The 14,162-nt window shown below is 45.7% G+C and overlaps 1 protein-coding gene across 3 annotated transcripts in view; it reads left to right on the forward strand.

Moving 5' to 3' along the window:
* Nucleotides 1–14,162, forward strand: part of LOC138528751 (von Willebrand factor A domain-containing protein 5A-like) — an 880,743-nt gene that overhangs the window by 538,617 nt on the left and 327,964 nt on the right. For all 3 annotated transcript variants that reach the window (XM_069640621.1, XM_069640622.1, XM_069640620.1), the window contains exon 12: nt 6,203–6,361. In XM_069640621.1, the coding sequence (XP_069496722.1) occupies nt 6,203–6,361 (159 nt within the window). The remainder of the gene's footprint in view (nt 1–6,202; nt 6,362–14,162) is intronic.

Genomic DNA, 14,162 nt, shown 5'->3' on the forward strand with positions numbered 1-14,162 from the left:
CAGCATATGGTCTTTTGCCTTTGGCATGGCTTGACAGGGGAAGAACAATGGTCTGGAGGGTTACCCAGAGCAATGCCAGAGGTTTGGATTAATTCAAAACCTTCCATCACCTCTCTTATTTTGCGAAGTCACCCGAGTGGGAGGGGAATGCCCAGACGTGGGTCCTGTGCCTGCTGGGCCTAGAGACCCAAGCTACTCCTCACTGATGAGGCCCAACAAGGCCAAAACTTGGTTGAGGATGCTTGTGGCCTTTTGCAGAAGGGATGTGACCAATCCGTTTGGGCTGGACTGCCCCTTTCGGGTTGGGGACAAGCCTGATTTGCATATGGTCTTTCCTCTTTTGTAATGGCTTGGTAGGCCAAGAACGATGGTCTGAAGGGTTGCCCAGAGCAATGCCGGAGGTTAGGGCTAATTGCAAACGTTCCACCCATTACCTCCTTTGTTTTGTGTGTGTATTAGGTGCACCATTTTGTGATTGGTTTGCATTAAGGAGATCAGAGATTAATAAAGCTAGTATTCCCCGTCTGGGTAATAAACTAATTTATTTTGCTCACCTTTTCTCTTGCATTCCCTTCTTCCCTCCTCCTTGTCTCCCCTTCATTTCATCTCCAGCTCTCCTCCCAGTTCCTCTATTCCTACTTCTTCGCTCACGTTCTGAATACGTTGGGCTTTTCACTCACCTCTTGTGATGAATCTGTTGTTTTTTTCATCCCTTTTTCCCTGGGGGGAGCCCTCCACCCCCATTTTGAGGCTTGGGAGTTGAGCCCTGTTAGGTAAGATTTTCATATCAATGATAAATCTTCCGGACCTGTGTCAACCCCAGAACCTTTTGCTGGACTTGTAGATTATTTTCCTTATACCTCAGTGAGTGTGAGTCCTTTACTATTTTTATGAGTGTCATTTTTAAGACTCTTCATTGTGTATTTTAAAGGTTATCCTCTTTGACAACTTTTTGGCAATAAATACCTATTGTTGCTGGGTTTCCCTGGGGGCTTCCCTTTTAACTTTCTCTGACTAACCTTGTGAGATCTACAGTTCCCAATGGTAGAAAGGATCTTTGGATCCCTTTTACATTTAATTTGGTAAAACCAGCACCCCCCAACCTTATGTGGAGTGCTGAGGAGATACTGAGTAACCTCTTTCTCATTTTAAATGTAGCATTTATGTTACAAGGACAACCTTACCTGTAATGACTGGTGGCAGTGAACCTTTCTATTAATTCAGTGCACATTTACCACAGGTTGTTTCCACAGTAAAGGCATGCATGGGTGCTCATTTTACCAAAATGGCCCCTGTCTTCTTTTTTCGCCATTTCAGCATTCCTTGTCCTTTCTTGTTCCTTCTCCTGACATCCAGTGTTGGAAATTCCTTTGTGTGATTTTTATCTTTGGCGGGAATCCTGTGGATTCCATGGCCAGGCTCCACAGTGTCTGTGAAGGTGAGAAGCGAGGGAGGAGTCCAAAACTCCACAGCCCTTTGTCTTCCAGCCTGACTGCGAAAATCCAGTTCAAACTGGATGGCTGGCTGTCCTGAAAGGACTGCCAATCACCCCCCCCCCCCAAGTTTTTATGTTACATGGCTGTTTGGTTGGCTGGGTTCCTGCATAGAAGTCTGATCCTGGAAGCTGAAGAGTTAAATGACCACTAGAACCAAAACCGAAGAGGAAGATGAAGAAACCGTAGCTGAGACGATTTCCCGTGACCACAGAGCCTGCTGTGTAACCTGAGCCTACTGTGGCCCTTCCTTCCAATCGACCTGGGGACTTTGAAAACGACAACCCCGACCTAGAGCCTGGTGAGACCCACTAGACTCAAGAAGACCTGCATTTTGAGCCATCCCACATTTTCTGCGACCTTGCAGGCTGCTATACCCTGGGACCTTGAACCATTGTGCTGTGCAGGAGCTTCCGAATTATGAATCTCGCTGAAACTTCCTGGGCATCATGCTGGATCTCCAGAGGCACGATATAGATCCAAGAAATCCCTTCACCAGGGTGCTGGTCCTTCCAAATGACGAGAATCTGACCAACAATATTCTGTCTTCTTCTGTGCTCTTGAAAAGGTGCCAAATCCACAACGCCGCCTCCAGCCACGAGGAGGCACTTGCCTGGAGCCGTCTCCTGTGATCCCTGCTTCATAAGTCCTGTCTTCCGTCTTCTTGACAAAGGAATCCATCAATTGGGTTTTTGGTTGCATATCCTGAAGTCCTCCTGTTGCAACTCTTCTTCTGTGCTGAGGTACAGTTTTGGCTGGGAAATTTTACCTACCTTAAGCACTTGCGATTTCTGTATAGCTTTGGGGTGTTTACTGTGATTGGGAGGCCGCTCATCCAGTTCACAAAGGCCCACTGCGGAAATCTCCTAGGGTGACTTCTCTGAAGTCCCTGGACACTGAATTAACTTCAAAGTGAAATACTTACTTGTTTGAAAAGTCTTCCTCTGGAACTCTGACTTTACCTGCAACTGAACCCCATCTCTCCCTGCCTACAGCTGGCACCTAGACCACTAGGGTCCCTCTACTGCCTCTGAGTGAACTCATGCTATAGAATAAGGGAATACTGGATAAGAAAAGGTTTCTGCCTTGAAAAGAAGAACAAGTGTGCAAACGTCACTTACTTGTAAAAGAAGTTGGTTGGTAACTGTAACTCTGAGAGTGAGCAGTTACAAAAGTTGTTACTTACCTTGAATGTATGTTGCACTATTCTGAAAAGTATATAAAAGATTAAGTTACTCACCTTTAAATTGGTTGTGCCTCTTCCCCAAAAGTAATGCTGTTGGTTTAACTTTACTATTCCTGTTGGGATAAATGTATGAGGGTCCCCAATTAGGTCTTGTTTCTTCTGACTTGTTGTTAGCCTGCCCAGAATAAGTCTGCCTAAGGTTATACTTACCTTAGGTTGCTGGTAGCCTCTTTAAAGGGTATTTAGGTGTTACTTACCTTGTGTTTGGTGTGTGCCATCCTAAAACAAGTTAGAGTTATTGCTTACCTCAATCTGTGTTGCACTGATCTGAAATCAACTGTAATAGTAGATTACAACATTAAGTTGTATCTGCCTAGAATAGCTGTGTGCCATTCCTGAAAAGTGTTCCTTTAGGTGTAGCTGACCTTGGTTTGGATAGAGGTTGACTTGTGTAGTGCAATTATCTTTGACACTATTACTAACTACACTTACAGAGGGTATTTTTACTATGTTGTACATATTATGATAGGTCTCGCAAGATGGCACTCTGAGTGCTGGTTTTGATAGTGTATTGATTGTCATGTTACATTTTGTACATGTCTGTCTGAAATGTGTGTATTTTTTATACTAGTTGTTAATACATTTGGTTTTAACCGTTCAAGTTGATGAGTGACAGTTTTGGTTGTAGCTTGCATCTAGCCACATCAGTGTGGAAGGGTGGGGTACCCTGAACTCAATTGTTGTTGTATGCTATTTCTGAGGTCCCTCATTAGTCAGTCCCCCATTAACAAAAAAGAGGGCTCTACACAACCATTTTTATGATGTCCTTAAAGGACAGCTACCCTGATGTGTGATTGACAGCCTAGGCTGTCCATGAATGGGAAAACGTGCTTAAAAGGCAAGGTTCTTGGGACAACAGGCAGAGTCGACCACTGGAAGAAACATCTGACAAAGAAACCGTGAAGAGAAGCTTGCTGCAACCTCCTGGACCTTGAATTTCCTGGTGAAGACCTGCTGCTGTGCTGACCTCCTTTTTCACCTCAACAGAGAAGCTCTGGACGGAACGACTTCTCCCCTTGAGTTAGTGGGAGCAACTAACACCGAGATGAACTACACTTTGGCGCAATCCCCGACTTGCTGTGCATCTCCATTGCTGCGGAAGCCTAATGCCAGGGGTTGAGTGTCCATTACCGAGTGAAACGTCTGCCATGCAACAAATCCGGCTAAAAGCTCCAGCATCCTCCTAATGACCCCCCAGAAGCAGCAAATCCAGATCCAGAGGCCCATCACCATAGTGCCGGACCGAGAGACCAAGGAACGTCCAACTGGTGTCAACCGTTCTGCATCAGTGCTGTTTGCAAAGCCCTGAAACCGCAAAGTGTTGCTGAATCGAAGAGAGCCCGTAGCTACCGACGACCTTCCAGAGTACTGCCACAGGAGCCCTCCAGATGTCCTCCCTCTTGTCCCCGCGACAGAGGCTCAGGAACCAGGGTCTGCTTGGCTGTAGCAAGACGGAATCCAGCTGGACCACTTTTCTTCTAACCAGGGGTACTGTTTGGGCTTTGGGGTACTTACCTTCTTACCTTAAGTTGTGCTGTCTCACTATACAGTGATTATCTGAACTATCCAACTTTGTGCAAGTCTTTCATCCAAGAAGTACATCAGAACTATAGACTTTGTCCAAATGACTTTGGCTGTCGTGGCTCCCTAAAGGCACTATTCCTAATCCAATGACTTTGGCATTGCTTCTCCCTCATAGGTTGTGAATTGTTGAACACTTTTACTGCTGGGAAAGGCTTACCTAGACTTCATTGGAGGATTACAATTGTCCTCACATTCTAAGAAACTGTTATAACCTTTTTACTTTCCTTAATCCTTCCTTTCTGCACCTCAAAGTCTACAAAGTATGATGGTGTGATATATAAATGCAAATACTATCCTTGTAACTGAAGTCACTTCAGGGTGTATGAGAAATTTAGTGAGCATCCCCAAAGAGTATTCACCAGCTTTATTGATTCTGAAAAGTATTACCAAAAGTTTACTTGAACTGTTACAAAAGATTGCCTTTTTAAAGAAAGCTTATTTAAAACTGAGGTTAAATAAATAAGTATTTATAACTGAAACCTTGAGTGTAAGTGTTACTTGGTTACTTGTATTGACTGATTTCATCTGTACAGCTCACATTTGCCCCTCTTGAGATAGGCCTGGCTGTTCAGTCATATAAACAAATTGTGTAGTACAGACATATACCAAAAGGTGGGTTACTTAATACCAAGCAGATAAGTCTTGTGTAGTCTCACACAGTATGACTGCACCAATTCTTCCCTAACGGAACACCAGGAAGCGATGGAGAAAGCCACTGCTACTGAGCAGACGCTGCCTCACTGGAGCAAACCCTGTGACATAGAAGGTACTCGGGTTCCTCATAGTGGAGGGGAGTGGATAGACCAGAGAGCAAAAAGGGAAGAAGGAAGAATTACCTTAACCCCATACAAGGGTCATAAAAGCATGGAGAGAGAGAGAGAACTGAGTTACAAGAATGGTTATAGGAGCCCAAAAAACCTGAATATAGTAATTAGCCGAACCGTTCACAAAAACTATCAAAAACCAAGAGATGCATATGTAAAGAGGGGTTACCAATACCCCTGGACATAAGTGAGACATTGGGACAGAGAATCCCAAGGGAGCCAGAGATTCTGTATAAGACAAGTGGAGAACACATTCAAGGGGAACGCAGAGACAACCAATTTGTGAACCTAGTGGGGCAAAACCCACCAAAGTGGTGGAGAGCGATTAAGGACATATCCCTCCTCCAACAGCAACTTATACATTTGATCTTTTCAGGAATTTCACATGTTATTCGGTAAAATTGAGACTTTTGGACCTTTGACAGGTGGATAAGAACTGTTAAATGGAGGAGAATGGTTTTCTACTGATAAGCATTGGATCTGAAACTAGGAGAGATTCCTGGAAGCGCTGAAGGAGTTTGGGGTGAACTCCATAGGCAGGACATTCTGTCTAGTTTTCCTTTATATTTTTCCTAAGTGTTAGGGCCAGTTTAGAGGATAGGTTTGGACAGAGGACCATTTCTGTTATTTTGACTATTGGTGGGAACCCTTAATATAGTTGTTAGGGAGGGAACTCCTCTTGTAACAATGGGGATAACATAAATAAAACCCTTTGGTAACATGTCCTCTGGTCGGAGTCCTTCATCTGGCTTGCCAAACACTCCATAATTTTCCTCCCTTCAATATCGCTTTTCACTTGCCTTTGCTTTTCTAAAATCATTCTTTGTTCCTTGTAAACCCCTCATTCTAACATGTCATCTCCATATTGCTAACAATGCTTCTTGCTATCCTATTTATAGTCTGCATTGTCCTTTTTATTTTTTTACTCTTACCTTCATTCTTTCAATATTTTTCCACCCTCTCCCCTATCTCTACATATGCAGTGTCGAACATAACATCAGTCTTTCTTCTCAGATGCCTCCCTCAACAGTAATACCTATCCAATCCTCTTGCAGGTTCTCAGGACCCTAAAGTGTTCCCTTCAGCCAGTAGTTACAGATGTCTCTCTGAATTGGACCCTTCCTCCAGGACTGGAATCAACTCTATTCTCCCAGCTCCCAAATGCCATTTTCCATGGTCAGAGGTCAATTATTTATGCTCAAGTTAAGGGGAAGGTAAGTTGGTGGATTGACTGTGTAATCGCCGTTCTGAATGGGCCGCTTTTTATTTTGCTTTCCTACAAAACATCTTACTAATCTGTGAGTAATATGGTCTTGTCTAGCACCCATTCTCCTTAGGCTGTTGGCCTTTCTGTGTGTGGCTCTGGTTACTAGTGTGGTCGCGAGGGAGGCAGTTGCCAAGCCTGTGGGGTTGATGGGTGAACGTCTGATGCTATGTGCCAGAATGCTTTTATGGGTGTGGCAGGGATCTTTGGAGATCTGTACCGGAAGAGAGAGCCCAAGATCTGAGTTGACTATACAAGATTTGGGTAATGTTACCAGCTGATGTGGGGAGAGGTGTGATAACAGGAGTTTTAGTTACAGCTTGCTAATGTAATGTTAAAGGCTGAACTTGTGGTGGCCATCTGTGTGATATTTGAGTGTGTAGTGTAAAATGGTGAAAGATTTTAGAGGGGATTCAGTTAGTCAGTGGGGTTAAAAGTAGGAAGAAGACTAATGTTTTTTAGAAGCTCGCAGCGATCATTGGATTCCATTTCAGTTGTGTGGAGTTCCATAATTGACGAATCCGTTGAAGGGGACTCAGATGATTAAGATTTAGATTTGTTGATGCCACACCTTTGACTTTTGAACTGGGGTGTCTTTTGCTCCTGTGTCGCATCTGGTATCTTGATGTTTTTAACTTGGGAACAGCTGATTTTCGGTGACGAGCTGTTTCCAATCCGTCTACGTTTGACCTGTCCACTTTTCCATTATGTTGGTGTCTCACCACATCAGGTTTCTCTCATGACATCAGCGATGCTTACAGCAGCTTCCATTAGTGTTGGTTGTGCACTCAAGTCTGCACCGCCATCTTTACTGGCAGAATTACAGGTTTTATTTATTTGCAACAGGTCATATAGTATTTTGTTGACCACGTCCAAAGAGTTTCTTCTATTACTATCATCAGTTTTGCCCTTCAAGCTGCCATTGTCCAGGAGAGCAGGATGAGAGGCATGACAGAAGACTTTGTCTTCATTTGCAGGGGGTGTGGCACATGCGTTAGGAGGAAGGTCCGGGAGCAAAGGAAGACTCTCTTCTATTGCACATCCATCAGGTCTGTCAGATGAGGATGTTTCAGTATTCTCTGGGCAATTTAGGTGCATCTGCAGACCCCCTTTGTCAGCGTGTAGTCTCAACTTGGTCTGAGCACGCCATGCCAGAATCCTCAATGGCGGTATGTTCGCCCCGTATGCCCCCTCCCCCTTTGGTTGTTCTCCCCTTGATTCTTCGTTTCTGCCGATTTCGTCGCCCTGAGCGCAGAGCAGCTCAGCTCACTCACAGATGCCTGGCCGGTCCCCCACGAGCCAGCAACAGAAGAGAGAGCAAGCGGCTCCACACTGAGTCCTCCACTACACACCCTGGCGGCCACAGGCGCACCCTCCTTGGGCACCCCGGGCGTGCACAGGCCTGTGGTACAGCTTGACAGGTGGCAAAGAGCCGCAACCCGTGAGGATGTGATATCGAGCTGGGGGGCGGTGCTTGAGGGTGGCTTGGGGGTGGCTGTTGGGGGCTGTTCAGGGTATTGGGGAGGACTTGTGTGTTGCATGGAGTTGGGTGCACAGGCCTTCCCAAGCCCTAGCCCAAACGAGTGAGGAAGTTCTGGATCCATAATGATGGCACTTATTTGGTTAGTCTCGAAGGATCCTAAAGCGGCGCGTTTAGTTGTTTAGTGGATGACACAGAGTTTCAGCGCCGCAATTGAAGTCTGGTCTGTGGGTGGATGGGCCGCTCCGCTCGTGACCTGGGATTATGAAGCCGGTTTTCTAAGAGCGAGCGTTGATCGTTGGACATCCTCAAAGCCCTCACACCCAAACACCAAAACAAACTGTGCACACCGCGCGCTCCACGTGTGTTGCAGTCTATGCACTGCTGCCTCCAGGTAGCAGCAAAGCAATGGTAGAAAGACTCCTGTAAACAGAAAACAGCCTGAGTACGATTCCTGGACAGTCTCAGGCTCACCAAAACACACTGCGCACAAGGAGAGGTTTTATGAAGTCTGTTTTTAAAGTGAGCGGAAACCTACCCTACCTTGAGGATTTGAGAAAGGATAGGAAGGCAGGCGCTAGTCTTGATGCTTGTCAATTTGTAGATGTTTGTGGGAATGGATATTCTAGAGATCCTGATGGGTTGCTGGAGTTGATTGTAGAAAGCAAGTAATGGGCAGAAAGCAGTCAATAACGATGCAGAGTGTGTGTAGGTGTTACTTCTTTAGATGGTTTAGGCACAATTAGTCTATCCCTTTCCAGGTGGTCTTTGATTTGTTGACTTTTTTGTTGCTACAATGTTGTGGTGAAATCAGAGTTTGTGCATAGTGTTGGAGTCCTATGTGACAAAGTAAAAGTGCCAACCTTGTATCCTGTTCAATTTCTACCTAAGAGTATGACTGCAGGGACCCCGAGGCTTACTCCAATCTATCCATCCTAAATGTTCTCCGCTGCCAGGAGAAAAATTGATGCACAAGAGGGGGTGAGCTCTTGCAGACTACCTCAAAGAACATACCAGCGGAGTCTCTCTAAATCACACCCAGAATATTAGGCAGATCATCACTGAACTCTTCTGGACCCCCGGAGAGAATAACTACTTGTTAATTACCAGGTTCCAAAGAAACTGGTTTTTGTGGACTGCATCCCCCAGGATGCATTAAGGTTAGAGCTCCAACCCCCAGAACAGATTCTGGAAGGGACTACCAGGGATTCAGAGGAATGTATGTTATGTGGAACAACTAGCACATTCAGAGAGACTCCTTGGACAATACACTTGAAGGGAAAATCCTAACTCATTCTAACCCTCCCTCTCCCAGCAACCATGCTTATAAAGGACAATACCTTTCCCTCTCCCCCGAAAGCTAAAGCAGTTAAGTAGAACACATTTTCATTCCCAAAGGAAAAGCAATGTTTCACAGGTGGGAAACTTACTAGAGGTGTTCCTGTCCTGGTGATGGCAGGTCAAATACCTGAAATCCCCCATACTTTTTTCCCTGCAAGGGAGGAGCAGAGCTGAAAACCAACTCTAACTCCTGCACCGAGAGACCCGGTGAAAGAATTCCAAAACAATGGCACACCTTTTAAAGACTTCTTTCTCCTATCTTTGAGTAGGAAACCAATTATCCAATCAATTTGAAAGTTGGCCTCAGTCAGTGAGAGGATAGTAAGGTTTTTAGAATGGAGGCTAATAATCACAGACGGGGGTGGGGGCTGAGGGGAGATGATTGTTTAAGAATCTGGAGAGTACCAGAGAAAGGGAACCCTTCGAGACACTCATCCCCATCATCACTGACTTCAGAAATGCTTCCTTTGCTACAGGAACCCCACACTACTCAAGAAACCCACCCTTGACCCCACCCTCCTCACAAACTACTGTCCCATCACTACAGTCCCCTTTCTCCTCAAAATCCTGGACCTTATAGCCTATGCCCAGATCCAATCTTTCCTCAAACAGTACAATGTGCTTTGCTCTCTGCAGTCTGGTTTCAGACCCAACCGCAAAACAGAAATAGCGCTCCTCGATCTCAATGTAAAACTTGACAGTATTTGTGACCCAGGCAACCTAGTTCCTCCTCGACCTCTCCACTGCCTTTGATCTCGTCAACCATGACATCTTATGCCAGCAGCGCACACAAAATTCCAATTCTCCCCAGAGGCTGCCAACTGGAAAACTCTTTCCTGAGTGGCCGCACATCCAGAGTCGTCTTAGGTAAGCTGCTGTCGACCCGATTCCTGTTCCCTACAGTGTTCCCCAAGGTTCTTGCATCACCCCCACACTCTACAATATATGCACTAACCCCCTAATCAAACATCTAGACAATCTCGTCATCCCATAAACCAACTACGCCAATGACACACAGATTCTTTTTTCCATCACGGGCAACCACTCCCAAGACACCCCCACCATAAATTGGATCTATGGCATCATCCAGAACTGGATGGCCTATCACAACCTATGCCTCAACGATGAAAAAACGGAACTGCTCATCGTAGGTTCCCCTAATCGCCTGAAGAAACTTGATCTCTCCTTCTCAACCTTCACCATAGACGGCCACAATATCCCTATCTCGAAACATGTAAAACCGCCTGGGATCCACCTGGACACAAACCTCAACATGTCAAACATATCAATGTCCTTGTGTTGTGGAGAATTCTCAGAAATGTGCTCATTCCCTTCTACCTTAGAGACCCTGAGCTCTTTTGCTGGACTTTAGGACTTTTCATTTTTACCCTGGAGAGAGTGAGACCTTTTTCCCACTCTCTCATGTATTTTACTTTGATTTGAACACTGTGTTTCTTTTGGTTTTGGAGTCTGACAAACTCCATAGGCATCATCTTTTTACATTGTCTCACACAGCACCTTCAGTGCAGTGGCACCGGGAAGTCTTTCAGATTTCCCAAAGGTTTAAACACCTTCTCTTGGATTAACTACTGTTTCCAAGAGCAGTAAAGTGAAATTGACTTTACATACCTCTTGTAAATTTGTAGACCCAGCACACACAATCTTACATAGAGTGCTAGAGGGGTTGCTTAGTGTATCCCCTTTGCCTACTTTCTCATGCAACATTTTTAGGTTACCCTTTCTACAATTAATGGCTGGTGGCAGTGGTTTACTTTTTCCTACCATTGTGCGTTTTTACCGCAGGCTGAATCCTCAGCTGATATATTGCACCCATGGGTGCCTATTTTGTCAGAATGGCCCTGGTTTTCTTTTTTCGCCATTTCTTTTTGTAAAGGTCCTTTTTGAGATTTACCCTGCATGCCAAATCAGGTTTGGTCCCATTGTTCATTTTGTCTTTGGCGGGGTTCACTGCCGAAGCTGGACTCGAGCTCAAGGAAGATCCTCCGGACTCTGTAGAAGCAGGGCTGACCAAGCCGGAGCCACCTCAACAGAGTACTGGACCCCAGAAGCAAGGAAAGTCCAAATTGGGTCCAAGAACCGCAGTTGTGCTATTCACGAGAAGCTGAAACCGCAAAGTGCTGCTGATCTGAACTTTGTCCATTGCTGCTGCCGACCTTCGAATCCTAGTGCAGGAGTCCCCAGACGTCTTCCCTCTTGTCCCAATGACTGAGGCCCAGGAACAACAGGATCTGCCATACTACAACAGGAACAGAAGCCAGCTAGAACCAATTTCTTCAGACCTAAGGTACTGGGAACTAAGGGGTATTTACCTCCTGCTGTGTAGTTTGCTTGCTCTCAATTGACACCTGCATTACTGCCTTTTGTACAGTTGCTTGCAGCTCTGCCTTTCACAAGCCTCCAAGCTTGTGTCCCAACTGGGATTTCTTTTGCAACAAAAACCCTCTATAACATTGTGCAAGACTTTTTACTTACCTTCAAGAAGAACTTCATTTCCCCTAGACTTTGCTCAAGTGACATTGGCTGTCCTGGTTTCCTGATAGACTCTTCTAACCTCTGACTTTGTGGTTTGATCTGTCCCTCCTTAAAGGCATATTTTCTTTATTTGTATAACTGGGAAAGGGTTAATCTACATTGCATTTGGGGTTAAAAAGTACTTACCAGTTTAAAAAACTTGTTAACCATTGATTTTCTCCTCAACCTTTTCCTTCTTGACAGCAAACTCAGTATTGCTCTAAATGTACCAGTGATATATTAGTGTCCACAGTGTCCTAGTTGCTAAAGTCACCTGAGGGTGTAGGAACTGAGTGTGCATTTTGAAGTATATTAAAGTGTTACATGTCTTGCTCCCTTCTGAAGAAGGCTTATTCAACTGACTGTTAAATTAATAAATAATTGTTTAATCAAGAAACCTTGAGTGTAAGTGTTTATTTAAATACCTGTCACTGTGAAACTCTGTTATAACCCACAGCGCACATTGACCGCTCTTGATATAAGCCTGGCTGCTCAGGCACTCTAGTAGGTATGACAAAATGGTGTTCCCGTGTAGAGAAAAATTAAGTAGTTAATATGTTTATTACATTTACTAGTACATCTAGCAGTGATTGAATCACATAGTTTGTAAAAGCATACTACCTGTGGTTATTAACATGACTATATTTTCATGAAAACCAAAATTATGAAACAAGAAAAAGAATATTAGGTATATTCATTATTAAACATTTATTTAAAAAAAGGAATGTCTCAAAATAGATGAACACACTGCCAGTAAACAAAGTATGGTTATGCATGAGAAAAAAATTAACAAACAAAAAGATGAAAGAGGTAAATTCATATTTCTCCAGCATGGGGTCTGGCATGGATTCACATGCTCATGAATATTCCCCGTCGTCAGGCTGGGAATCCTCGGTAAAGAAAAAATCAGTTTCAGTTTCGTTTCTGAACTGTCTTTCTACTAATAACCAATCACTGCTCTCTGGGTCATACTTCCCCCAGCCAATGACTGCCCTCTACCTAAGCGCCTCTCGGGCAGTCATCTTCAGATTTTTACCGCACGTTCAAGTGTTGGGAGTCCTTGAGCTGTAAATCTCGAGCTTTTACTGCGTATTGCGTTTTTTTCGAAGAGTTTACTCTTATTTTCTCGGTCAATTTGAGCCTCAAGCTCCACCGATTCTTCTTCTGATCAACGGGGACCCGTTTCAGAATTTTCTACACCCCTCAAGGGCGGATTTTCATCGAATTACACTTCTTGGAGGATTCCGGAAAACCTTTGAGGCCTACCCTGATTCGGACATGGCCCAAGACAAAGGAGATTCAACGCCTACTGGATCCAAACTGTTCAGGAACTGCCCAGGATGTGGACTGCAGAACATCTTTGAGGACGAGCATTATCGGGCCTCTACTGCCTACACGCCGACAAGTTGCACGTGGAGGAGGACTGTGCGTTCTGCAAGAACATGTCCGTCCGGACCATGAAGGACCGTCGTAAATGACTCACTGACTGGCTGGAGGTAAAGAGCCCAGCAGCAGGTGAGAAGAAGAGGTCCCGAGCGGTCTTCTAAGACCTTTGAGGGTGCTCCTGCGACGTGGGCTGAACAAAAGGAAAAGCACTCCGAGTTCGTGGGCTCCGGGAGCGCCGTTGGTTTGGGCTCCTCGGCTGCCAGGCAGGGCGTAATGTTACTGATGCCATCATCCATGAGCCAACGCTCTGGCTTGGGGAAAAGGAAGTCGTAGAACCCAGGTAAGCTTCGGGAGAAGCCCCGGTCGATCCCGACAGAGAAAGCCAAGGGGGGTGCGAGGCGGTGACCCTCCCCCTATGGTGAAGGCCTCAGACACGCCCAAGGTCGTGAAAGCCCTGATTCACCCGAAAAAAGGCCTCGATTGAAGGAGTTATGGCACTCCTGGCGAAGCCTGTGGAGGCTACCCCAGTGGAGGTGACTTCCGGGCCTAGAGTTTCCCTGCCACGCCAGAGGGAATCATCTTTCCAGCCTATTGAGAAGACCCCCGTGAAACCCTGGGACAAGAAAGAGGGGTGCCATGGTAGCCCTAACAGACACAGATACCACCTCCGAGGATGAGCTGTCGCAACCGTTGCCCACGCCACAGGACAATTCAGAAGCAATTTTGATGGCTTTGCAGACCCTGTGTATGGAGATAAGGACAAGGTTGCCCTTACCCCCAGGGGACGATCCAGTGGCACCTGGACCGTCGGGAAGCCCACCGAACAAGTGGAGGTGAATCCATCCTCCCCATCCTTTCCATCCTTCACCTCTATCCCCTCGACCAAGGGATGATACGGGAACAGAGACGGCGACAACGGGGACGGACGACGACGGTGGTGACAATGGGACGGATCTCCCATCACCCCCTGCCCGGGCCTGCCCTCCCGATGAAATTGGCTCCTTCCACTCCA

Source organism: Ambystoma mexicanum, chromosome 7q (assembly GCF_040938575.1).
Source record: "Ambystoma mexicanum isolate Mex_15411 chromosome 7q, UKY_AmexF1_1, whole genome shotgun sequence".
In the NCBI taxonomy this organism is placed as follows: Eukaryota; Metazoa; Chordata; class Amphibia; order Caudata; family Ambystomatidae; genus Ambystoma; species Ambystoma mexicanum.